Source organism: Nyctibius grandis, chromosome 18, assembly GCF_013368605.1.
Source record: "Nyctibius grandis isolate bNycGra1 chromosome 18, bNycGra1.pri, whole genome shotgun sequence".
NCBI lineage: Eukaryota > Metazoa > Chordata > Aves > Nyctibiiformes > Nyctibiidae > Nyctibius > Nyctibius grandis.
The window spans coordinates 10,627,838-10,654,989 of NC_090675.1; the positions used below are offsets into that span (position 1 = coordinate 10,627,838).

Here is a 27,152-nt window from a genome sequence, read left to right on the forward strand (position 1 = left end):
TCTTAACATGAAAGCCATCCTTAGGCAATGATAATGGAAACACATCCATTTTACACGAGTACAAGACAGCCTGTGGGGATTAAGGACAACGTGAGCAATCCACCTGAGTGGCTGGGGAGAAGAAATAAATGTTTACATCTCCAAAACCAACAAAATTACAAAAGTCCATCTCAGCTCTTGCTTCTGACAAAACTCACTGCACTCCACAGAATGCCTTGCACCGCCACTTTTTCCTCTGGCTGCCAGCATCCAAGAACAGAGGTCATGCTCCACCTCAAACAGATCGCAGAGAGCAAGAATCGGAGCCCAAGAATAATGCGTTTAAAAACCCTGATCCTGAGAAGACCTGGGTTGATTAGCCAAGACTCAGACTCATCAACTTCTACATTTGATCATCTGATGCCAGAGGGAGATAAACTCTAGGAGCAGCTTACCCTGGACAAGGGATCTACGTCAATGCTGGTTGAACAAGATACCTGAACACTGGCCATTAACCACAAAAAGAAATCCCTCATTCCGTCTGTAAGGACTTCGTATTACTCTGTATGCAGAAGATACAGCGATATTATTAAGGTACAACGCCCAATGCCAAGAGCAGGAAATACTTCCTCTCTTACTCCAGACAGACCTGCAGGGGAATTTTAAAAAAGAAAAAAGAAAAAAAGAAAAACCACAGGGAAAAGGCCTGACCTTGCTGCTCTTTACAGCCTCGTGGGGCAGGAAGGGTGGCGGGAAAGGAATCCTGAGTTCTGCTACTGTGTTCAGTTCACATTCTTTTAAAAAACACTTCAAAGTCTACCCAATACTTAAAATAAGATGGGAAGTAGTGGGACTAACCTGGAGGAGTTTACAGGCAGAAGCAGGGGAGGAAACAAAGAGAGCTCTGGATTTTCAAAGTCCATCATTTGCTTTGGAATAAAATCTCTCTCTGCTACTCTGGCTCATGCTTATCAGGCAGCCAAGGGACACAGACACCCCACCCACAGGTCACTTAATTGGAATCAGACATCCCAATCCACTGGTTAGCTTTAAAAAAAAAAAAAATCCCAGGTTAGCCTGGGTGTTATTCCAAAAGGGCATGCCCTCCATTTGCCGCTCTGGAACAGCCAGCTTCACGTGGGTTTAACCAGGGGCGACTCAAATGAAAGGAGAGTTGTTGACGCTCCGTTTTTCGCCGGAGAAGGAGGAACAGATGTGCACAACTGCACCTCTTAGAGTCCGTGCGCCCCGCCAGACAGGAAACCAGCTACTCCACAGACAAGGGACGCACAGTTTGCAGATACGCTGACTGACTGGAGCACAGAGAGGCCAGAACCAGTTATCGGTTCCACACTGTCCTCCGTTAGAATAAAATACATCTGATGAAGACATCGGTATTCAGCATCACCATCTGATTACCAGACACAAGGCTTCCCTCACCGAATAAAGCCCTTTTGCCATTTTGTGACCAAACGGTCGCCAGAATACTGTACCCAACCCATGTAGATTAGGTCCCAAAATACAACACGCAACCTTGACAACAACCACCTCTCCTCTGGGTCATCAGCAGACAGGACACTGGACACCAGCACCCAGAGCACAGCCCACGCCACCGAGCTCCAGGAGCAGCTCCAGCAGCAGCAGTTGGCTCGCCCTTTTTATTCAACAGCCGCTGAAGAGGAAGGATACAGACTATAGTCAGCAGGTCACACACACAACGCTAACGAACACCGATGAATGCTATAAGTTGTTCCAGCTTTTTGACTTGCCAGAGCAATTCCCAACCATATGCAGCATTATACCCCTGGAGCAAGTGCTGGGAAGAACAGGCACCTCGGTCCCATCCTGGAGGAACCTGACCACAAAACACAGCTCAGTGCGTAGCCTCACTAACTGTAAACTTTGACTGAAGTTTTATCTGCCTCTGTTTCATACATGGCTTTGCAAAACAAAGCATCCAAATGTCTATACCAGTAAGTCACACAAAGGTATTTTCATGGCCAAGGAACTTCTTCATGGAGTGAGGCTGCTGTTCTTTTGCTCTTCAGGTTTGTTTTGTTTTTTAAATAGATCCCTAACGCAGAGGGGGTGAGGATGGAAATTGCTTACATTTGAAATGTCTAATCAACATGCTAAATTTGATAAGGCTTCTCCAACCTAATATAGCAGGTAATGTCAGAACTGACAGGCTATGTATATTAAAAAGTCAAATTATTGTAGTCTTCAGTATTCAAAAGGGGGTACAAAACTACTACCCCCTCCATCAGTGCTGCTTTTTAAGGATTTTTAAGTCAGCAGAGTTATAAATGATCAACTGTTAGAGAGCACCTTCCAGTACTTGGAAGCAAGACAGATTTTTATCAAGGAACAGCAGCCACAAGAAAGCATACGTACATTCCCTTCATCTCGCTGTTAGCCATATACCAGAACCTCAACACGTTAAACCCCTGCAGCAAATTTCCTAAAACAATGGCTTCAAGCTGTCCTGGACTTCACAAGGAGAGCAGGATAACACATCATGGCGTCATCCACTGGAGGCAATCACCGAGGATTTTCTGCGAGGGTCATTCTAAGAAAATCAGGGAAGAATGCTCCGCTGTTACAACCTGCCACTTCTTGCTCAGTAAACAATTTGCATCACCAGAGAGGTGTCAAATCACGGAGATGCAGCTTAAAAAGCCCAAAAGAAAGCATTCTGCTGGGCTGTGGTTTGAAAGGGGAAGACTGGCCAATTAAAGTGAACGAGAAAGGGGGAAGGAACGAGCAGGAATTATTGTGTGCGCACAAATAAGCGAGCGTGACCCCACAGACCACAGCGAGCGTGTGATCCAGCGAAGGGGGCGAAGGGGAACCCACGCAGGCGCTGCCCACTGAGGAGTTCATCGTGCAGAGGCAGGTCAAAAGGGCTCCCAAGGAAGGGGAGCACTGCCAGGAGGTCTGCCTGCACCAGGGTGAATGCGCCCGTGGCCTTGCTCCCACCTCAGCACCGGGCACTGCCAGGAAGATCACTGAGAAAAGCCCAATCCCCACTTGGCTAAACGTACCAGGAAGGAAGACTGTGCAGGGGGGAAAAAAAAAAAATCTCCCCTCGCACCTACAGACAGAGACGTTTCATTAAATGCCATTAATCTCCACAGACCCAAGCATTAGCTAGTTAATTAGACTAAAGTACAGTCACATTTTAACGCTGAGCATTCACTATTCAACTGGGATAAATGAACGACTAAAGTCCAAAACCTTAATTCAGTATCTAATTAAAAAACAGAAAACAAAAATCAAGCTTATGAAATGCTGTCAAGGATAATATGTCATAGCTGATGTAAAATCTGTTCTTTATTGCATCTGATTTTTTCCAATTTCCTAATAAGGCTCCTTTCAATCTTGAGATTTTTTTTTTAAGTGCCTTGTAGAAATCCCAACACTTTAGAAAGGACAAGTGTGTAAAAAGCAGAAACAGACACTGCTGACCTCTCCAGAGAGAGCGAGTTCCTGCTAAGAGTGGAATCCGGCGTACGTTCCAGGATTTGCCCCACGCTTGAAAGATGTCTGTTACCAAAAACAACAACAAAAAAACCTACATGGAGGTAAACAAAATCCCCTTTGTAAAAATGACCTGATTTTGCGTTCTTTAACACAAGTTTAACTCGCTAATATCCTCGGCATAAGACATGCCCTGTTTTTTTTAATTGTTACGGAAGAAATCACATGGGACAGCTTAACAGCTCTGTTGTAAGCATTATAAACTTTTACAAATAACACTGTAGAAACAGATAACTGGTAATTGAAGACAGTTTAAAATGTAAATAAGCCTTTAAAAGGTATTGGGAAGGGGGAAAGGAACATCAGTCACAAAGCAAGAACATCTTCATACTTTAATTATGAAACCCTTCAAAATTCCGATAACTTTAAATTGTATCTTAGAGACAGCATTAATCCAACAACATAATCCAGAAGCCACAAGCCCTACAAACTGTAAACTCTTTGCTCAGTGCAGAAGCAAGCCAGGCACGCCATTATCCACGAATGAGTTATTAGATATGTCCTAGGAAGAAAAGAACCTCTAAATATTTGACTACATTAGTGTGGTTTAAAATTCTGCAAGTAGGCTGTTAGGTTTTGTTCTCTTTTTTTTTTTTCTTTTAAAGAAATCATTAGCACCTCTCCTGCTATATGCCTGGGGGTTTTAAATTACACATCGTTTTTCCTAGATGCATGTTTTGTACGATATTTAACATTATGGTTCCACACGCTATTAAACCGCTTGCTTTCATGAGGAGCTATATGCAGTAAAATTATTAGGTTGAACTTGTTCAGGTAGTCTCCTGCCACCAACTTTAATCCACTTTTGCTTATTACTGACTTGCAGCCACAACTTTGCAGCCTTGTCCTTCCATTTTTCAGCAGAACACTGAAGTAACCCAACACGATCAGAGCGCATACAAGTGGCATACACCAGCTACATTAAGTTCTCCCAACAGACCCTCAAAAACAAACAAACAAAGAAAAAAAAGTCAATTACAAAAGTTTTCCTTCAGACTCTGGCTTTCAAAATTCAAATACAAGGGACTGCACATTTGGATTTTAAACTATCTGTTGTTTTCGTAAGGCACAGCCTAAACAGCAACAACCACTTCCATCCCATAAGCAACTCCTCCAGAAGAAATGGCACCCAGCGACATTTCAGAGCACGCAGGCAGGCAGAAGATCCTCTGCACATGGCTGCAGCGTCTTTGTCCCACCGTGGAAACCGGCCGCGCTACAGCCAGAGTGCCCTGGAAGCAGGAGGTCACTTCTCCAGCCAGCCTCATCGGCTACGAGACTTAAAGCTCATTGTTCCACTGTTCTTGCAAAAGAATACCCCGTGGCCTGAAGAGTTCAGAGCTTCATCAGAAACTTGCTACCCCATGCTTATTAGTCTCCAAACACATCTCTGAAGTTATACAAAAGAAAATTTGCAAACAATGAGGGCAGAGATATATTCCCATCCATCACAACCGCAGAACTGAAAGCTCAGCTCAAAACAAGCCTGAAGTCTGCACTTAATCCAAACGCTCTTCATAAACACCATGCAAAACATATTGCGTAAAATAGCGTAACAAACACAAGCAACGCAGCAACAATCTCCCGCTACAACCGGAGGAGTCTCCGCTTTCCAGCCAGCCGTGAGTGGCCGGCACTCTGCAAGGAGACGGTTAAAGTGGAGACACGCAATACCGCACAAAGCAGCTCTCCTGGAGTTTCACAGCCATACGCTGATACCCTTAAGACGCCATGCACTCCGGCTTTAAAAGCTTTCATTGCCAATTCCCTGTTTGAAACCTGAACTGCCTGGCAACAATGATTCTCTGTGTGCCTAAAATCCTATTATCGATCCTCCTACTTACCTTAGGCTGTGCTCGTCGGGGAAATGCAACTTTAGGGTCAATCTGAGGAAAAAGAAAGGGGAAATCAACAAGATAGCTTTTGTTGTCAATTTTTTTTTTTTTTTTTTTTTTTAAATCACTGAATTATTAATCCCTCATTTCTCAGGCTTATAATTCAGCACAGGGGTCATCTAGAACTACTCTGGGAACTGATGGATCACAGTCTGGGTTTGTCTGGGGAGGTTTTGGCAGGGGGAAGAAGATGGGAAGAGAGGAAGAAAACATCTCTTCTGTACACCTCCTACATCATCTTCTGGGCAACAATCTCGGCTGGTGCTCAGGGAGCTCTGCTTTAGTCTCTGGGTGCTGCCTCTACAACCAGAACTGCGTGCTAAACGTTACCTGCACGCTCTGTAGGTTGCACAGAACGACAGCCAGCATTCCTGAGCAAGATCTTAACCTGGTGGTTTTGCCACCTGCACCTTCCTTCAGTTGGGTTTGGGGTTACTCTGTTTTTCTTTCATTTTTTCTGCTTTGTTTTGGCAACTGACTATCAACACCACACAAAAAAGAAATGCAAAACACCAAGACAGACTATTCACATTTCAATTATTAAAACTAAAACATTAGAAGGACTACAAGATTATCCTTCACCACAATATGCCAAATTGATCTGGTTTGCTCACCCTCAAAGAATATATGTGAGCAATTAAAGACTACAAAGGGGCATTTATGGGAAGGGGAGGAAGAGGGGAGAGCAAGGCACAAATGAAACACACAGGCATTTTAAACCAAGTTCTTAAAAAAGATTCTCCATGAAGGAGTTACCTAAAGTATTCTTCAATGAAGCACGCCACCACAGAGACAAAAAGGAAGAAAAAAAAAATATCTTTGTTTTACCCCATGCTCCCGTGTTTTAAGAGGCAGCACCGACTCCCATCGCGCTGCATAAATTAGAAAGCGTGTCCACTCTGCAATTCCAAAATGCTAATTCTGCAATTTTAAAAACAACTTCCACACGGGTCATCTTTAAAAAGCGACTCCTCTCCACCATTCAAAAAACACTTCAAAACAAAAAGACACCACCGGGGGTGCACGGCTGGATGGAAATAAAAATCAGACCTTTTAAACAACTGCCCATCTTACATTGTCATCTTTAAAAATGATCGCAATAAAATGTCTACACGTGCCCTGATCTCACCTCTGTTTTTTAGCAGCATCTGCACGCAGACATGTTCTACATAAAGAGTCTGGAAAAGGATTTTTTAAGGGACTAAATCCCACCTTAACTGTGCAACTTGTGACTGCTTTCGGTGTCGTCTCTGACTGCATAACAAACCGATGAAGCTAATCCTGATCATGTTACGGCATATTTAGAAGTAGAGGCTTTCTTTAATAGTTTGGGGTTGGTTTTTGTTGGGTTTTTCCCCCCCTCAAGCTAACCTTGATTAGGAAAAGGAGATGCTTCCACTTGGTATTGTTATTCCTGTGGTGATAAATATTCCTGTCACTGACAAAAAACCACGGGCCTCTCCTAAAAGGCAGTTTTACTCAATTAATTTGTCAAAATTGGAAATAGCACAAACATTTGATGTGTGACTGATAAACTGATTTGCCTACATCAGATACAAACGTAGTATCTTTTTTAGGACATACCTGAGAAATGAGCGATTACATGCCACTTTATTGTTCAAAAAGCATAAAAAGTAAAATTCTTTATCTAGAAAGCTAACCTTTTCATAGAGATTAACGTGATCTACAAATGTATTCAGCACTGACTAGGCATTTGTCTACTGGGGAAATACAACAGGTATGGATTTTCCACAGCCATACTCAAAGGTGGAGGCAAATATGCACATTTCTACATTTGCTTCCAAAGGGAAAGTTCTCTCAAAGAACACCAGTCCCACCAGAAGGACATCACTGCAAAGCCCCACTGGTGAAAAGCTGGAAGAGCCATTAAACTCGAAAGCAACACATTCATTTTTGAAGGTCAGTTCAAAGAGCATGGAGTGCTTTGCACCACAGCAACAGCCCTTCTTAAACAACTGAATTTTCCTTCACAAAACCTTTTGGATAAACACCGTCAGCGTTTGAAGACGAACGCTAGCAACCAGCGTGGCAAATCCATACCTTTTGCATATCCCTGTCAACTATTTAAACAACCAAAAAAAAAAATACTTCTACCAAAAAAAAAAATTAGTTAGTTAGGTACAATTCTACTTACTGTATCTACAAGTCCTCTAGGAAATGACTATAATACTATTTCTGATATGAATGGCCATTACCTAAACAAAGCTTTTAACGTAACTGTAAACAAGAGCGACGTTTCCATGCCAATACCCAACCGATCTGCCTCCTGTGCTGAACGTTGAAACAGAGTCAAATGCTATGTTATACTAAAGAACAGTCACTACAATACGTCTACAAATAAACGGCTGAGGGGGAGCCTGGCTAGTTTTGTTTTACTTTTAAGCTGTGGTACTGATTCTAAGGTCGATCTCTTATTTAGATTGATTCAATCATTATCACGCAATCAAAACTGAGGCAAATTCGTCCTGCTCAAGCTTTTCACCCCTCCCCCAGAGAAGAGCAAATTAATACATTGCAGGGACTAGACTGTGATACAGGAAAAAAGCTGGGGGAGGACCTAATTATAGTCAGAAATATGACAGGGTGTCCTCCCAGGATTTTTTTTTTTTTTTTAAAATCTCGTTCAAGATACTGTCTGCCTTTGTTCTTCTTATCTAAATTTATCTTTAAAAACACATAGAGAATATAGCTGTACATGAAAAGTCTGGTGAGTTTAATCTCAGGAGCGCAGTTGAATCAGTTATCTTACCATATCTGATTAAACCTAAAATCAAATTATTAAGGCATGTGAAAGCATGGGCTACGTGTTCAGACAAGCCCAGCAGAATTTGTAGGTCGAATTAAAACACTAGATTCCACCTGCTTCTATGATAGCTTTGGGCTTTTTGTTTTCATATAAATTACATTTAAAAAAAAAAAACATACACTCATGTTTGCTCCCTGCCTTTTCTATTCTTCATTTAACTATCATCTCATCCACACAAGCACACACAGGATGTTCCAGCACCGAGACAGGATTCCTCCTAACACCACGCTCATGCTAAAACAAAACCTTTAAGATGCAGAATACATACTATAAAAGACAGTTACAGCCACGAGCACACACGATACATTCAGCAGCAGCTTCTGCCAAACAGCGAAACCAACACGACACGACCCTCTTCAAACCGATCAGCACCAAAGCAATAATGACCTCTACCAGTGTCCTTCCCCCTCCCTTTCCAGGTTTGCTGAGGCTTAACATTGCAAGAAAGTAAAACGCATGAAAACTTCATCCTTTTGCATGGCCTCGATCGCAGGCAGCGAAACAGGGCCTAAAGCTACACACACTTGATACCTTTTGTTTGACCCAATACTGAAAACACTGTAGCAGGTCAAGGGGCAAACGTACATGGGTTTTTTTTTTTTAAAAAAAAAAAAAAAGCAAATGCCACATTTATTTAAAAAAAAAAATAGATCAGCTGAATGTCATGAGCATTTTCCTTACATTATCCACCAGAGACTGAGCGTAGCAAAAAGCTCTGGAGAAACAACAACAAATTAGGACTTGTGCTTCTCTCCCACATCGACTCTCAAGCTCTTGTATAGCTCTCCATAAATTAAGGCGTACGTTTCATAAGGGCCCTGACATCACAGGTGAGGGGGACCTCTCCAAAAAATGACTTTGGGAAGTGACACTAGGAGCAGCTTTTACGATCTGCCAGTAAGTCACTCCCCCCATGAAACACACGCACCAATAAATAAATAATCAATCAAGAGAAGTAGAAAGTTCCCTGCAGAAAGCATTCTGCAGCCGAACACCAAAAAAAGTTGGATTTTACTCTACAGTTTTCTCAATGTCACCGCTCAATAAAATACAAGGCTGGGGGAGGAGCCAGCGGTCGGTGAGGATAAATTCCGACTTAAAAAAAAAAAGAAAGTTACCGCTTTTTGTAAGTTAAGGGCAGACTCTAGGAAAAAAAAAAGGAAAAACCCAACCATGCAAAGTCCCGGTTCAATGACAGCCTGACACCGCCCCGCAAAAAACAAGCCCAGCAGCCGCAGCCGAGCGCGGGGCGAGGGCACGGTGCCCCGCACGACGCCTGTCCCCGCCGCAGCAGACCAAGGGCAGCCCCACGCAGGATCTTACCGTCTTGGAGTCCAGCTCGTGGTGGGGCTGAGCCAGGACTTTGTCTACACTCGCCGGATCCGCGAACGTAACGAACCCGAAGCCTCTGCGAGAGACAAAGAGCGAGGGGATGGGGGGGGGGGGAGGGGGGGGGGGGAATGATGAGAACTAGAGACAAGGAGAAAAGTCATAAAAATAAACCGCTGTTTCCTCCCCACTCCCCTTCCCCAAAGCCTCCGGCTCCGAGGGCCGGCGGGCAGCCCCGACCCGGCCGCCCCTGCCCCTCTCCGCCTTCACCGGCCGCTTTGTTTCCTCCTCTCGGCTAGAGGGATGCGGCGCCGGGAGCCGGCCCCGGGAGCCCCACCGGCCACGCGTGGGGTGGGACGGGACGGGGTGGGATGGACGGGGGGTGTGTGCGGGGTCCCCCCGCCCCAGCCGCAACTCGTGAAGTTTGTCAACCCGACTCGGGTGGGCGGCGGTTTTACCTGGAGCGCTTGGTGGTGGGGTCCCGCATGACCATACACTCTCTAATTTCTCCGAATTTGCTAAAATAGTCTCTAAGGCTGTCTGCGGAGAGAGAGAGAGAAGCAGAGAGGCAGAAGAGGAGAAGGGGGGGGGGGTGCGGGCAGGCCCCGGCGCGGCGGGACGCGGCCCACGCGGGGCGGGACGCGTGGGGAAAGGGGAGGACGGGGTGGGGGGGGAGCCGCGATGGAGAGGGGTGGGGGGGCCGGCGGCGCTTACCTGGTGAGGTTTGCCAGCTGAGGCCGCCGATGAACATCTTGCTGGAGGGAGAGAAGAGAGCGGAGTTGAACGCCGGTGCGGGATCGGCCATTTTGACGGGGCACCTCACGGCGGCGCGGAGAGGCGCGGAGCGGAGCGGCGAGGAGCGGGGCGGGGGGGGCCGGCCGACCGGCCGGCCCCCCCCGCCCCGCTCCTCGCCGCTCCGCTCCGCGCCCCGCCGCCCGCCGACTTACCCGGGGTCGTGCTGCGCCTCGCCGGGGCTCCCCGAGGTAGCCTGGCTCCCGTCCGCCTCCATGGCCGCGCGGAGCCCGCAGCGATCCGCGCCGAACCGAGAGCCCCCTGAGAGGACCCCCCCCGCCCGCCCGCCCAACCCGCCCCCCCCCCCGGCCCGGCTGCGGTTGCGCTCCGGTTGCTTTTTCCCCTTTCCCTTCCCCCCTCCTCCTCCTCCTCCTCCTCCTCCTCCTCCCTCCGCTACCGGAGGATCTCACTGGAGAGGCGCTGGGGAAGCAGCCAGATCCGTCACACGTGGGATCGGCTTAGCTCAGCGCCGCGCCGCGCCGGCCCTCCCTCCCCCCGCCGCCATCCTCTCCTCCCTCCATCCCGCACCGCCCCTCTCCCTCTCTCCCCCCCCGCCCCTTCCCTTCCCCGCCCTCCTTCCCGCCCCCGCGCCACGGGGCGGGGCCCGCCGCCGGCGCGTGGCCCCTGCCGTGACGTCACCGCCGCGCGCGCACGGCGGCGCCGAGCACCCCCGCGCGTGCGGCCGCCGGTACGAGCCCTGCTCTGAGCGCGGCTCCGCCGGTGTGTCCCCCCCCACACACCCCGGGGCCTCCACGTGTGTCCGTGGGCCGTCAGAGCAGACCCCCGAGGGGTGTGCGGAGGGTCCCTTGCGGTGAAGGCGGCGTTCCCGCCATCGCCCCTGCCCCGCATCCCCCGCGGCGCCGCCGCCGCGCTGACGGCAAATGAACGGTTGGAGGGTCTGCGGGACGGGGCGGGTCGGGCAAAGGGGACCCGCCGTGGTGGAGGGACAGCGAAACGCGGGGTGTCACGGATCCCTTCGCCTGGGTGCCGCACACAGCCCGGGTCTGACCTACAGCTTCCCAGGGCTGCTCGAGGAGAGCGGCTGGTGCCTGGTGCCCCCGTGTCCCGGGGCTCCTGCACCCCGGTCCCCGCATCCCGGGGCTCCTGCACCCCGGTGTCCCCCCATCCCGGGGCTCCTGCACCCTGGTTCTCCCACGTCCCGGGGCTCCGGCAGCACCGCAGCAGCCTTCGGCCCCAGAAGGGCCCTGCCCAGCGCGAGAGGCAGCGTTTACCCTCAGCTCCTACGCCTTACGCTCAGCGTTTGAACAGCACTTTGCAGCGTCAGACAGAAGCAGCAATGGGGCTGCCAAGTATTGTTGTAATTATAGAAGGTGAAAGCAATCAGTTTCACCTAAATTAAGAAGCGCTGAGCGGGAGTGCGGGCCGCCTGCCCAACGGGACTGAGCCACGTTGCCCTACATTTTCAGAAACATCCATTGATTTTGAGTACCGAGACCAAGTGCCTCCTAACTGAAGCCCTCCCGCCTCAGCGGCCGTGCCTGTAAGAGCTGTTTTGGGGTCAACAACTATTTCAAGCTCAGGGACTATTATATTTTTTGTTGGCAGGGGTGGGGGCAGCGTGTAAATGTACTTTCCGGCAGTGACTAATGAACAAGGCGTGAATTAGAGGACGTGCACAGGTCTGGTAGGTCAGGCCTACCAGAGAAACAATCATCTCCACGTTTTGATGCAGACCACTGTAAAAAAAATCTGATAAAATGCCCTTTACTGGGTTTGTTTTGTCATGAAGTGCTGAATTCTGGCTCACAGCATGGCAGGCACCCGCACAGGTCTCTGTGCCCCTCGTCAGAGGGGCTGCACCAGCGGGCAGGGCAGACCCCGGCAGGGTGAGCAGCACCAGCAAAGTAAACGGATGGGGGGGGATTGAAGAACAGTCTTTTTCTCCCCCCCTCTCAGCCTCCTTTATATCCTAGCTATTTCTCGTAATAATCACCAGGAAATGACTTGTCAGGAGTGGGGTTCCTGGAGTTGTATTACCCCTTTAATCTTTAATGCAGAATTTTAAAGGGGTTCCAGAAAGAACAAGCACGAGGCAGATGTTGCTGATGGACAGAGGGAACTTCAGAGGAGCTGATTGCAGCTCAGGAGAAAAAATTTGGATTTCTATATATTAAAACGAAATCTCCACTGTTATCCCTTACATCACTGAAAATTGCAGGTCAAATGGCTTTTGAAAGACTTTATCAGTACTTTCTCTTTTCCGCCTTTCCCGGAGCCGTGGCCAGGTTCAGGCAGGTGACCAGTTTCAATCTATTCAGGCATTTTTGCTATTTCTCCTGCACACGCTGCTGAGATTTACAAGTTCAGCTCAATTCCAGCCAGCCCTCCATTGCTGTGTTTGTTTTGCCCTTGCTGAGGTTTACAAACCTGAGCAGTTAATGTGTGTACATTAAGCTAGAAGCTCACAGTCCTTACTCCAGGCGTGTCGGCAACGGCCATTTGATGGCTCTTGCAGGAGGAAAATCTCATTAATGACTGATTTTGCAGAAGCACAGGACAGCGCAGGTGGGGAAGTGGTGCAGGGCTTTCCCTGCTCTCCGAGGCTGCCCTCGCACCTCCCCACGTGCCCCGAAGCAGTCCTGCTGCCCCCGGCGCAGAGCCCCGTCCCCTGAGCACGGGGTGCCCGAGGGAAGCGGTGGGTGCTGCAGCATTAGAGAACAGCCCAATGCAAACGGCCGCCCGGTTGTGTCTGCAGAGCACGCCCAGCCCAGCCGCCTGCGATCCTCGGGAACGTCACCAAACTCCAGTGAGCCCATTTACCCTGCCTGCCACCTCCACTTACCTCCCAGTCAGCACACACCCGTGACAGGTAATTACACCCCGGTGTTCCGAGGAGCAAATTGTTCTAACATCACCTAGGGCAGAATTTGGCCCAGGGAGTCAGTAAAATTAGTCAAATGTCTGGACTATATCCAGAGGAAACACGTTTCCCTGCTGTCTCCTCCGAGTGCAGAGCACCCAGGCACCCCGCTTCTCTGCCCTGGATGCAGACATAGAGAAGAAAGGCTCGGGAGAGGGGTCAGCACTGCCGTGTCTCTGTCCCCAGACCCTCCGCAGTCAGTGTAACCCTAAAAAAGGGACTGACCACTTCACTGCCCCATGTTACAGTGAACAAAAGCCACAACAACTTCACCAGGGACGCTCCGGGGGTGCATTCAGCACCTGCAGCCCACGGGTGACAAACCAGGACCCGCTGTCCTGCTCCCCGCAGCAGGCAGCACCCAGCTCCAAGGGTGCTGTTCCAGCCCCAGTCCCCAGCCTTTTCTCCAAACCAGGGAGGATTTGCAGGCTTGCTCTTTGCTCTCCTCTCCGACCTCTGACGCTCATGCTAAAAACCTGAACTCCCAGCAGACTTTCGGAAGTCGCTAATGAACTGCAAGGCTGACACCTGTAACTGCTGGTCAGTGGTAACGTTCTCCCTAGCTGCACAATTAAAAGTTGGAGCATTTATTCCAATAACAAGGAAAGTTACTGCTATTGATACAAAACAACCCAAATTCTAGACAGGAGCTCTGTGGACAGCCGAATTCGGGAAGACCACGTCTGTCCATGTACTCATACAGCACCTACTGCTCATTAACTGGTTTTAGCGTTACTGATTTCAATATATGGCAACTCTGTCTCACAGATCAGAGATTGAGATGCTGAGTTTAAGATAAACATTTATAGGGCTGCGCTGGGTGTAGGTCCTGATCGCCCGCGTTGCGATGCCGAAGGGCTGCAGCTAACGCGCGCTGCCTGGAGAATGAGTTCATCTATCTGGTGCTGGAGAAATCTGCATTTATGTTGTGTATGCTCTATAAATTCAGTGTCATAATAAAAAGGGTCTAAATCTTTACTGAATAATTCATTTTCATGCATAGGGAAGAAATAATGACCTATATTATATTCCATCTATCATTTAGTAAGTTCTCGAGATTGATCGGCCGGTGGGTTTTGGAAGTCCCCGATGAGTAACAGCGCGCTGCGGACTGGCCTGCCTGCTACCCAGCTGTGGCTTCACCTGACAAACGGTATTTACGGAGGGGCGAGACACTGGGGAGCTGCCAGGAAATCAAAGATCATTTAAAATGCAGAATATGTCATTGCAAACAATTGGTCTTCTTGATGCCTCTCTGCATTACCCCCGGTGTCTGCAGCGATCTGCAGAAGCACACGGGGAGATAAGCTTTGCCAACCCTGTCTCGGAGGAGATACAGCACGGGGGAAGGAAGCGACGTCTTCGGGGCCGTGGTTTCAGAGCAGGGGGGTCAGGGAGGGCTGGCCAGAGACACGCCACCTCTCCCAAGGGCTGGAGAAGGCTTTCAGCCCATCCCTGGCATTCGTAACAGCGGATGGGCTTCCATATGCACGGCACCCAGCAGCTTCGTTGTCATAGTTGTATGCAACATTTCAAGAGTGCAGACTTAGCGGGTTAGATATTTTTTATTGTGTTTTTTTTTAGGCTGCCCATCCTTTAACATCCACCTGGCTTTCCTAGCAGTGAGCTCTCCGCGGCCTCCCAGGTTGCCCATCCCTCTCTTTGTTACCAGCTGCTGACCCACGTGAAGCGAAACCACAAACCACAACACCCGAACGCTGCCCGGCCACGAGATTTGCAGGTACCCAAGACCAGGCGCTGCTGCTCGCCAGGGAAAAACTGACAAAAGCCACTTGAGTTTGGCTGCGCAGCCAGGAGTTATTTAAAACACGGCGACAGGTCCCTAAACCAAAATAGGTCACCCCAGCAGCAGTAATTTTAGGGAAGCGATGCTGGTTCACACCTAGTGCAAATGTGGCTCTAGACTGTTTGGGTAGACACTGAATTTTTTCCTGGTGGAAGTTCCAGTTCTGCATCGAGTTATTTCAGCATCTCGCTAATGAAGACATTACACTGACCTTATGAAAAACATCAGGATTTTCATCGTAATTGAGAAAACAGCATTCTTCAACTGTTTCAAAAGAATAAAACCCAAATATTATCAGGCCCATCTTTTAGATGATAAGGGCAGGGGGGGGGAAGCTCTGGGAGGAAAGATTTCAAAGCCTGCTTTGTTTTCATCGGCTTTGAAATCAACAGACAGCCCTGAGAATTTTGTTTTTCAGAACTCTATTTACTACTTCCAGGCAATTCTCTATACATACACTGAAAAACCCAAACAAATCACTTTAAACAAATCCTCCTGCTTTTTTTCAGATGTGTCATTTCGCCTGTGGGTAGGATTGCAGGATACAGATCAATTAAGTTAAAAACAAAAACAAAACGGGGAGGAGAGGGGGAAGAAGAGGTTTTGTTTTGTCCCTGCGCAGCTCTCCCTGCTTGATCTGTCTCAGGTGACCATCTCGCAGACGCCTTTACTTCATCTTAAGGAGGGTTTTAGTGCGGATTTTTTCAAGGACCTTTCCTTAACTATGCCAGTTGGTAGCAGCTGGAAATTCAGCCACTCATTTCTGTGCTTAGAAATATTGGACCAACCTGAGCTATCCCTTGCCCTGCCTCTCCCCACGGGACACTTGGGCAGCAGTTTCCAGCAGACTCAGCTCGCTCTGCCCCGTCCGTGGCCGCGCTGGGGCAAGGCCAAGGGCAGCAGCAGGACGGGGGCTCCAGCACCCATCCAGCCAGCACCGTGCCCCGGCGTGAGCACCAGGCAGCACAGGACATCCTGCACCCCGGAGCCTGGGCAGTGCCACCGCCTCTTGCCGGTGCTGCACCGTGGGGAGATGCACTTTTTGGGCCACGAATACTTGTGGTGAGAGTTACACCAGGAATCCCAGTTCCTTCCCTCTCCCAAAACAACCCATCTACCTTATTTTTCTACCTGATTCATTCTTACCAAAGGCCTTTAAGATCCTCTGATAAACTGTTCCCAAAGTCCAAACTAATCTTATTAACTATGAATCTTCTCCTATAAATAATTCCCAGAAGATGATCAATGCTACAACTGAGTCAATGGATTCACTGGAATCATTTCTTCCTGTTACTCCTGGATTTTTTTTTTCCCTGTTGCCACTAATCAATTATGATGATAAAACTACCCTGGAACACCCCCAAAATAAAGATAAACAGTGTGTATTATCAGAGGCTGGGAATGTGTGCAGCATTGAAGATGCGTTACCTTCTCCGTGGCACATTTGTTTTCCTCTACAGACAGTTAAGGGAAAAAAAAAAAGAGGCACAGTAAATGAATGGTCTGGATGTAACACAGCATTAATTCCCTGACCTTCTGCATTGAGTGACTAGGAATCTCAATCTCAATTATTCCTTTCATGATGGAATCTAAAATAGACACAGCAAGTCCTCGCATTCTTGCTCAAAACCAGGAGAGGTGGAATGAGATGAGCCAGCCTGATCATTCGGTACTGAAACCACATTCATTATCAGTCCCATGTCATTCAAAAAAATTGACTGCAGGAGAAAGCAAGAGCATCCAAGGAGAATTACTGCAAAACGTGCACTGGCAGGATCTGTATAAACACAGACACACAGTTACATATGCATATGCACTTAAAATTCACACGTCTGAAGCTGAATTGGGGGTGGGTAGGAAAAACAAGTCACTCCCCAGAGGGCACCATCGCTAAACATTGCCAACAGGCAGATCAAAATTGATGAAAACACCCTGAAAGGTTGATCAGCAAAACCGACTCTCTGTAGATGGGGGAGATCCTTGCAATTAACACGAGTTCACCCCAACTGACAGGGACAACCTGGGGGACCCTGTTACAAGGTCTGGACACACCACGCGACCTGGCGAGGCTCAGGGATGGGAGACCATGTGTGATGGGGCCCAAGAGGAGACACAAGCACGAAAGTTTCCATGAAGCTTTAGACTATCTCAGCACAGATCGTCAACGGGTATAAAATTGTCATAGTTGCACTAGCAATGTATATTGGCTAAAGGTCAACCACTCACATGAGCACCTTTGAAGGTACTTTCCTGCAGCTGAAAATCAAGGATAAAAAGGCCCCAGACCCAACTGTGTGACCCTCTCCAAGCACAGGGCTGTGTGCTCAGCTACGCGTGGCCCTGGCACAGCACCATGGGGCGGCGGTGTGCAGGCAGGAGCCTCGCTCACCCAACACACTGGCTATTACCAATCCTTGTCCTGGATTTGCCTCTAACGTAATTCACCGGCTTTCCAGCAGCAGATGTGAGTTGGGCTCTTTAAGTTTGCCCTTCTGGCCAGGGCCTGGTGGAGCACGTGGGAAGGCTGCAGCAAGCCTGGGAGACAAGAAGTCATATGCAGCCTCTGGCCGTATTTTGAATTCCAGCATTGTACGTCAGGAAGAAACGTGCCTGGTAAATGTAGCTGTAACTACATTAAAACACCATAATTTAATTCTAACCACATCATTACGGAGGCGCAGATCAGATAAGCACGAAGAGCTCAGGAGAGGTGAAGCCGGTGCTGGCCCGCTGCGCTGGGCTCGCATGAGCTGTGCCCCACCGATACCCCGCCAGCCCCGCACACCGCCGCACCCACAAGATCGAGCAGATTTTGGGCTGGGAGAGCATCAGGGCTCCTCCTCACAGGATGTCACATGCATTTAAACTGCAAACCCACCTCCGCGCCCTCCCTCAGCTCCGACCCGCCGTCCGGTGACACCGCTGCACCCAAAACGGGCAGATCTCGGCACCCCTCACCTGGGAGGGTATTGTGGTCCACACCGACCCTTACCAGTCATACACAGTCCTGCTCACATCCGAGAGGCTTCGTCAGTGCATTCCTGCTGGGGTGGATGACAGCAGTGCTTGCTGAGCAGGGGGAGCACTGGCAGCCCCTCGCTGGGCTGCTGCCCCGACACCCCACCACGCTCTCCAGCCCTTCACCACCTCCCCAGGGACCTCCAGCATCCCCGCCCGGAGCTCAGCGAGGGGATGTGGGTGAGGAGGAGTCGCTGGGCTCCACGACAGCCTCCTCTGGGCTCGTTCATCCTCACACGCTGCCACCCAAATGTCTTCCTCCCTGAGGGCATCAGTGCCTTGGCCAAAATCAGACCAGAGCACCACGTCTGGCCATGGACCAAAAACCAATCTTTGAGATGTTACCGAGAAATGTCCTCATACCAGGGAGCATTCTTGTCCCATATTTAAGAAATTCCTCATCTTTGAACACCCTTTCCCCTTAGATTTAGAACAGTGATGCGCCAACTGTCAAGGTCCAGGATTCCTGGTCTGACTTTTGGGCAGCCATGGCATTAACTCTTCTGTTCCAAATCATCTGAAGCAGAAGTTAATGCTGAACTTGTGCTCGTGCCTTTGCTGAATCAGGGCTTTGCTGACTCCCTGCTTTATTTATTTGGCTTTCTGTGATTGCTGAGCCAAGGTGGCAAGGATCCTACCTTGAACCTCCCCTGGGACTTCTTGTGATAAAAAGTAGAGGCTGCAAACACTGCGGAGTCTCTGCTGCATTTGTAGTTTCATGAAGATTCATTTCTTTCATATTGTTCTATGAAATTAAAGAGCAGAAGAAAATCACTTCCGAGGAAGTGAGGATCTACTGCAGCAATTTAGATGTAAACATAATTAAGCAACCGGTCCTGACGTACCTGTCCCTTCTTAGCCAAAGTTCAGCTGGAGTCTTCATTGACATTAAGATCAAGCCATGCAAATAATTTGAACAGGCTTTGTCAGGAGAGTAAGATCCAAAAGAGATTTTGCGTGACAAGATCTATAGTAATGCTCCCCTCGGCCCTTCTGAGCTGGATCCAGATCTTTGGGTCCTTCATTTCTCTTCTTGCATCACCCACCTCCCACATGGCAGCTAAATATTCACACTTAAACCTAAAAGCCTGTGCAAGCCGCCGCTGACAACACAGCAAACCTGGTTTTCAGGCTCCAGATACCAAATCAAGAAATGCTGCAATCACACTGGAGCACGGCGCTGTAATGAAGTCACTCTGCCACTTCATACTCCTTCAAATGACGTTGATGGGTTAATTTCACATCGAAGGCTCTTGAGACAACGTCCCTCCATCCTGCCCGGCGCGGTTTGTGGTACAGCGGGATGATGGGGTGGTGCAGAGCCTGGAGCTGGGGCGAGTCTGTGCACAGACCCCCCGCGAGGAGCTGGAGGATCAGCTCCAGGCCAGGCCTGCAGAGTTGCACTTACTGAAGCAAAAGTGACTCAAACCCAGGTCAGCCACGGGATTTTCTGTGCAAGCTTTACTGAATTCGTTTAAACCTGGCTGGCACAGGGTGAGGTGTACATTTAACGAACTGAAGTAAGAACTGGGGTTTAACAGTTGGTTTTGATAACTTGTTTTTGAATAGGCAGAACTACAAATGTGCAATTTATAAGTGTAAATACACTTATGAACTGGCTACAGCTAAGCAAAATCAAGCTGCTCTTAAGCTGAGCTGGGAGCATCGAGCTTTGGCGGTGATATTTAGAGCCTTCCCGAGTCCCTGGGTGTGGAGTGGTTTTCGAAAATTGCTGGGTTTTTTCTTTTCTTTTTGCTTAAAGTAAATGTGTAGCCTTTGAAGCTCCAAGGGAAGAACTTGAAAAATGTGACCTTTAGAGCTTTGATACTAGATGACAAATAAGAAGAACCCAAAGAACAATCCCTTTAAAAATACACGTGGCTGTTATCGAGCGAGCAGAGAAAGGACATAAAGATGACAGGTTTTGCTTGGAGGCCAAAATTGACAGCAGCCTCTTATGTCATCCTTAAAATACTGGTGGGATTACATGGTACTGGCAAATGTCTGCTGCATGCGACGCTGCCTGCCCCGTTTCGCAGGACCAGGTGCTGTCTGGGTTCGGGGCTCGCTGGGCCTTGGCGTTTCCAGCAGAGCTGGTGCAAAGGTGCTCGAGGAGGCCACTCTGGAAGGTGACATTTGCTCAGCTGGCACTTGAGACCATTTCAGCTTCACCTTCTCAAATCAAACCCTCCGCATCATTTGGGAACCACGCCTGGAACCCCAACAGGGCCCTCAGCAGCTATTCTTCATGCTATTTCTTTCAAGGAAAAGAAAAATCTGGGAAAATTTGGGCAATACTTAGCTAGGGTGGACAGAGTCTCCTGGACTTGTTCTTCCTGACTGAGGCCATTTTGGAGTAATACATCATTAAAGCCCTGTCGCTCTCATGATGTATTAGGGCAATGCATCATCAGAGCAGCGTTGCCCCAGTGATGCATTACTCGTCACGTAACGTTAGCCTCTCAAACCCCAACATCCACCAGCAAGAACACGTTCAGGACAGCCAGTACATTTTAATTGATTATTTTCAAAACTTTTGGAAACTTTCATTGTTTATTTTGAAACTCTGTTTTCTTTAGTACAAGCCACTCGAAGAAGCAGGCAATGGGCAGCAATAATTATCAAAGCTTTATCTCTTTTAAAGCTTTTTCTTTTTTAAAAATGCATGGAAGTTTTTAAAACTTTTTTACAGTTATTCCTTCGTCCCCTTTTTGCTCACCTCCCTGTGTTGCTGCAGTTTACCATAGAAATAACACAGCTGGTTCGAATCAATACGGGGACAATACTTAACTGTTCTGTATCAACAACAACAAAAAAATAATATTAAAAGCAACACAAACTTAGCCGAGAAAGTAATAAGAAGGCAAACTCAATTACTGTTTCATCTGGCATTATTGTAGCTTTGCTGCTCTTTGTCAGGGACTTCTTCAAGGCAAAACTGGAGAGATTATCTTGTCTGGATGTTATGAAGTAGCTCATCCCTTCCGCGCGTGGAGAAGAGCCAAGTGCTTTACGTTGGGCCTGTAGAAGTGTAAATATGGTCACAAAGTGCTGCCACCAGCTCCTTGGCTGACCCTGCCCTCGCCTCCCACTGCAGCCTTTGGCCAGGGCTTTGCATCATCCGCATCTTTCCAAGACACCACGATGTCTCCAAGACACCAAGACGTCTCCACGACAGCCGTTCCCACACCAGGCTGCTGCCGAGCGCCGGCACAGCCGCCCCTGCCAAAGGCTGCCCCTGCAGGCTGCGGCGGCTCCCGCTCCTCACTGAGCAGAGATGAGGATGAGGATGTTCCTGCCTTCCTCCATCCAACCAGCTACAGGACACCCTGCGGCAGGCCGTGGAGTAGAGACCTCCGAAAGCAACATCAGGAAAAAACCTACCCACCTACTTTGCATTCACTAGATTTTATATGGCATATATAAAACCACCTGCATGGCCCTTATTGCCAGTAAAGACAAAGTCTTATTTTCATGTAAGAGTGGCCATTTTTTGTCACTTCATGCTTTAACATAACCAGGGTAAGGTCGCCTTAAATAGAAATTCATAAAGGTCTAATCTTTAATCACACTGTACATTAACCCAGAGCAACATATTTACGTAAACAGCACCGACACAACTAACACCTCCCGGCTCAGCGAGAGATCTCAATTACAGCCCTGAGAAAAAGACAATCACGAGCCCTCCCAGATCACCATCTCCAGGATGAAGCCCGCTTGCCCTCCCTCTTCCGTAGCGATAACAGAGACAAAACAGCATCTCACTCACCCACCCGCCACCCGCTCCCCTCCAAACCCCGCAGCTCAGGTAAAACGTATTTGCAAAGCTGGGGAAACGCAGAGGTTGCTCAGCTGGAAAAGTGACCAACATCTGGATGTGTCTGTGTATACACACGTGGAAATTTAATGATAATTACTTCTTTTCAGCAGCAAGCAATGTGCCCGTTACAACCAAAAATGATTTTGCTATTTTGACGTCGGGAAATCTGCAAGTCAAAGGTGAGGGAACGACAGCGCAGAGCAGGCAATATTAAAAAATCACAATCTGGCAGGCGGCAGCAGGCTGCGATGCCGGGAGAGCCGGGCTGCCAATCATCTTTATACCTCTGCGCTTTAAATAGCAATAATGTGTTGAATGTGAAATTGCCTGTGCTGATGTGGTTTGCTTCGCGCTATTAAAATACCAGCGTTGGGACACACATTACACATTTGTGATTCTTCAGAGACGTTGTTGGGGGAAAAATACAAACCCCAGCAGAGATTTGGGAGAGGGGGGACCCCAGAGGTAAAAGGGGAGGGAGAAGGGGACAGTCAGGTCTCTGAAAGATCACAAGTACACAAGAGGGAACAGGGAGCACACTGTTTAGCTCATCTGGGTATGCCCAGGAAACAGCCAATTATTTCGAAGTCATAGAACAGAATCACAGAATCGTTTAGGTTGGAAAAGGACCTTTAAGATTGAGTCCAGCCGTTAACCCAGCACTGCCAAGCCCAACTAACCCATGTCCCTCAGCACCACATCTACATGGCTTTTAAATCCCCGCAGGGATGGGGATTCCACCACTGCCCTGGGCAGCCTGTGCCAGCGCTTGACAACCCTTTTGGGGAAGAAATTGTTCCCAATATCCAATCTAAACCTCCCCTGGCGCAACTTGAGGCTCTTTCCTCTTGTCCTAAAGTCATTGGAGTACATTAAATGATGGAGGTTATTTCCTACAACGTTTATTCCCTATTCCATTTCCATTGGGTTTGCTCTGGTCTGGCCCATTCCAGATCAACACTTGGCTCAACACGGAGCCCTGTTTTGGAGCTCGACTGCTGCTGTGCTTCCCTACAGCATTTGTCCCTTTACAGAGACAAAAGCAGCAGCCAGAGGTGCCTGCTATCATTGCCCCACTTACCAGAGGCACGGAGCAGTTAAGTGATGTGCCTGAGGAACAGCGAGCACGGCCGTGGAGAAGGTGAGGGCAGAAACCAGCTCCAGTGGTTGCTCTCTGGAAGGCAACTGGTTGTGCCAGGAAGCCAACCAGTGTCCCGTGTTACACGATCCCAAGGAGCCTCCGAAGGAGCGGAGGTGCCACCTGCACTGCAGCATCCCTCCGTGCCGAGGCATCGCAGCTCTGTCTGCTCCCAGGTAACTCCAGCCAGGCCCGTGTGAGCGCAGCCATCCCACCGTGCAGGCACCTGCTGCCAGGGGAGCTGTGCAGCCCGCTCAAGAGCGAAACCCAGGGTAGGATGGAGCATTGGACAGTGCCAGGACTCCCCAAGACTATCAGTAACGCGCTGGCAGCTTTGCCTGGGCAAGGACACGCAGTGCCAAACCCTCACCAAACATGGTGCTCTGCATCTTCAGAGGAGCATTTTTTTCCTCCTGGATCAGGTAGTCATTATGCACTCTGACAGCCACAGAACTCTTTTTGGATTAATAGATCCCTTAATCTATGATTTTAGAGCCTTGCTTATATACAAGCACCCTCATATAATGCATATCTGCATTAAGAAGTACGCAAGCCCTCTCTGCAGGAACAGCTGCACTCCTGAAAGAGGAAAAAACTGTGATGTATGCACAGTGTTATTTCTGTCCAAGAAGTTATTGCACGATTCATTAATCTCCACCCTGCTTTCTCCTCTCTACCAGCACCCTTCTCTGCCAACATATAAAGAGCCACTTTGCAGTCAGACCTTCCAGGTACCAAACTTCTGCAAAGCCTTTCAAGACCAGGACATTCCTCGCTCAGGTCTATAAAGACCATGGGTTGAGGGTGAATAAAATAAAATAAAAAAACCCACACACCTTCAATATTCTCAGGATTAGTTTTGCTCCAGCATCCTCTCTGGCCCTGGGCCAGGCAGGGTGGCCACTGTGCCAGGAGGTGCCTGGAGGAGCAGCAGGATGGGGGTCCTGTGTCAGGAGCACAACAGGCAGGCGAGGCACGGGGCCGGGAGGTGGAGAACTGGGGTGTGTTTTACAGGTGGGGAACAAAGCAAAGAGATTTAAGGTCCTGTCATACTCGAGAGTTTTATTAGTCCATCTGCAGCAGATATAGGGCTGATTTTTTCATGAATATTTTTTAAGAGAATAGGCATACCGGTAAAGTCCTAGTAATAAAAGGTGCCAGAACGGAATAAAACCTGAAGTATCTCTGTTCATCATTCTCATGGACCCCGTGCTCCTTGAACAAGGTCACACAAAACCAGTACTCGAACCCGTGTTTCTGCAGCCCCCTCCCTCCGCCCCGCGCACGGCTCCTCGCCTCGCCACGCTCCAACTTTGCCGTAGTTTGTCACCAGCAGCGACTTCACCTTGATGGCAACATCCTCCATCCATCCTGCGGCACATCGCTGCCCGCCCGCTCGGGAGGAGCGCCTCAAACCCAGACAGCCAGAGAGTACAACATAATCAAAATAAAAAGGCTGAGAAAATTAACTTTTAAAAGTTAAATGAGAAGAACAAAGACTTTAGATGCGAGCTCCAAGACAAATTGTGCTCAGAGGAGAAAGCAGCCCGGGTGGTTGGGTGCAAAGGTGCTGTGTTCACAGCGGCTGCGATGCAGAGGAGATGGCAAGTGAGATATTGATCTGATAAGCAGATGAGCTGAAATTCTGAATGCATTGGAGATGCTGATAGGAAAACAAGAGGTAGACAGAGAGACAGGGGAACGCGAGAGAAACAGCTGTGTACACCGAGATGCACGACATGTTATGGAAAATAGAAGGTCATCATGATCCATGAAATTCTCAAAAGAAATAGGAGAAGTGGAGATCGCAGGGAGACAGCAGATGTTTTCATGCCAAGACAATGATGGAACCGTAATTACAGCGAGATAGAGCATCCTGCATAGTCACAGCAACAACGAAACAAAACCAAACCCCAAAGCAGACACGTTTGATTGGCAATTGGAAAAGGCTACGAAAAAGTAATAAGCATTTAGCCCTTCTATTACCCAGGAGTCAGACAAATGGAAGAAGGAGGGCACCTCTTCAGCGCAGAGCAGGAACACTGCCCAAGAGGTCAAGCTGCTGACAAGAATCCACGTGTTTATGCGTCTCATACACGACAGAGCTGCTGAGGCCCCGTGCACCTCGGGGGGTCTCGTCCCATCTCAGCTGCCGCTGGCAAGTCTCCCAAGGGTCCAGGGGAGGACAAGCATGGTCTGAATCTGGGCTCAAGGCTTGTGTGCTTGAAGGCTGGGCTGTCCTTGCAAACTGCCAGCCCTGCGGTGTAGTGACAGCCTTGCAAGTGGCAGCAGCAGCACTGGGACACCGAGGGGACCATCCCCTGTGAGAGCGAGAGGAGCCAAAGCTCTTTGGGCAGTGGGACCTCCGGCCCAGCACGCACCGTGAGCCCCCGTCCCGGAGGCTTCAAAAGCATCACTGGGAACACAACAGCCCAGGTACTGAGTTTACACTAAGCAAAGGCAACTAAGGGAGGAAAATTAGAATTTCATGGGGAGTGGAGCAGCGCAGAGCACCACAGGAGGTAAAAAGTGACCTCAGATACGTGTGTCTGCATGTACCTCACCACAGGTTCCCAGTTTCTGACTCAGACCTGCACAAGGGCCAGACTTCTTAGTTTGTGAGGTGGTTTATCCTCCAGTTTGCCCCACTCTGCTCCTGTTAGCACAAAGCTCACAAGGTCTGTCCGAGCAGAGTACATGGTGCTCGCTGCCTTCGGGAGGAGGAAGAGGAGGAAAAGGAGAGGGCCCTGGGATCACACTGTTTTTAGCAGGTGCCAAGATACAGTAAATGTGCAATGTGCATTAAAATCCTGCGCTGAGGCAGCAGCCGGGACAAGCCATCACAGCGCCGCTGACTTCATTTGCTCCACATGACTTTATACCGGCAACGTCTGAGCCGTCGTCTGTGAGATGGGTCTCCAAGGACAACTTTCCCCTTTCCCTCTGCTCCCCTGGGCAGCACCATGCCGCCCAGCTCGCAGGCGGCATTTGCCTGCAAAAAGGCTCCTGAAAGAGCCAGTTTTGTCTATGTCGGAATAACGACACGTTCAGGTTGTGATCTGTCTCTAAAATACAAATGGGTTTGGAAATACGAAAATAAGGTTTGAATTTATTGCTAATTAAACAAAACAAAAACACCTTCCTGCACTATATTTGCAGCATCTCAACAGGGACATTTTTTCCTGACTCATTCGTACTTGTCAGGCTGTTGCCTCTTTGCAACAAGCACACTGAACTGTGGTTTTCAGTGCCCACATCTACAAGTCCATTTTTCAGTGGGAGCACAACAAGCTCACTTCATTTTGGCTAAGGGAGAAAAAAATTATCTGATTTGAAAAAAAAAAAATCTTGCTTCTGTGCAGAAAGGCACATCACAATCACGGAAAAAAAATCCAAGCAAATTAGGGGTCAGCCTCTGCAAGTGAAAAGTAACATTTTTTCTTTATCATCTCAAGTCCAGACACTGTGTAAGGACAAATCTGCACAAGCAAAGATACAATCTGGACCTGCGAGCAGGGAGGAACAGCCAGAGCATGTAAATCAAGGTCCTATAGATGCATCTTACAGCTCAAGATGATACATCTTCCTTCAAGGACTGAGCGCCTGAACAGCTACGCTGCTTCCGCACCGCTCAGGCAGGAATAACTCAGCCTGGCTGCTGGGCTCAGCTTAGGCTCGAGTGCCATCTGCTGCTGTCCCTCGCAGGGCCTCGGCGACGGGACAGGACCCAGCCACAGCTTCGCTGGGAGCTGAGCCCTGTTTTTAAGTCAGCAGAGCTCCAGACACGGCCAGACCCTGGGCTGTCTGGCAGGGACCACACGGCAGCGGGCGGAGAGAAAAATGGCTCCTGGAGAGGAGTCCGGGCAGGAGGGCAAAGCCCAAGGGCAGGAGGGCAAAGCCCAAGGGCAGGAGGGCAAAGCCCAAGGGCAGGAGGGCAAAGCCCAAGGGCAGGAGGGCAAAGCCCAAGGGCAGGAGCCAGCTGGCCCAAGCTCAGCCCAGCTCCTGGCCCTCTGCGTGTGTGTGGGGGGACCTGTGAGCACGTGGGAAATGCAAAAGATCTGACATATTTCCTAGTGGGATTTTGCCATCTTCTCTGGGCACTAACTTCCAGCAAGCGTCTAGATGC

At 49.1% G+C, this 27,152-nt stretch overlaps 1 protein-coding gene across 18 annotated transcripts in view; it reads right to left on the reverse strand.

Moving 5' to 3' along the window:
* MSI2 (musashi RNA binding protein 2) overlaps positions 1-10,656 on the reverse strand; it is a 215,237-nt gene extending 204,581 nt beyond the window's left edge. For all 18 annotated transcript variants that reach the window (XM_068415924.1, XM_068415922.1, XM_068415921.1 and 15 more), the window contains exons 1-5: positions 10,518-10,656; positions 10,285-10,325; positions 10,029-10,110; positions 9,565-9,649; positions 5,364-5,405 (exon numbers count right to left, since the gene is read on the reverse strand). In XM_068415924.1, coding sequence (XP_068272025.1) covers positions 5,364-5,405; positions 9,565-9,649; positions 10,029-10,110; positions 10,285-10,325; positions 10,518-10,579 — 312 coding nt within the window. In that variant the 5' untranslated portion in view covers positions 10,580-10,656. The remainder of the gene's footprint in view (positions 1-5,363; positions 5,406-9,564; positions 9,650-10,028; positions 10,111-10,284; positions 10,326-10,517) is intronic.
* Between the last annotated feature and the right edge of the window lie 16,496 nt (positions 10,657-27,152).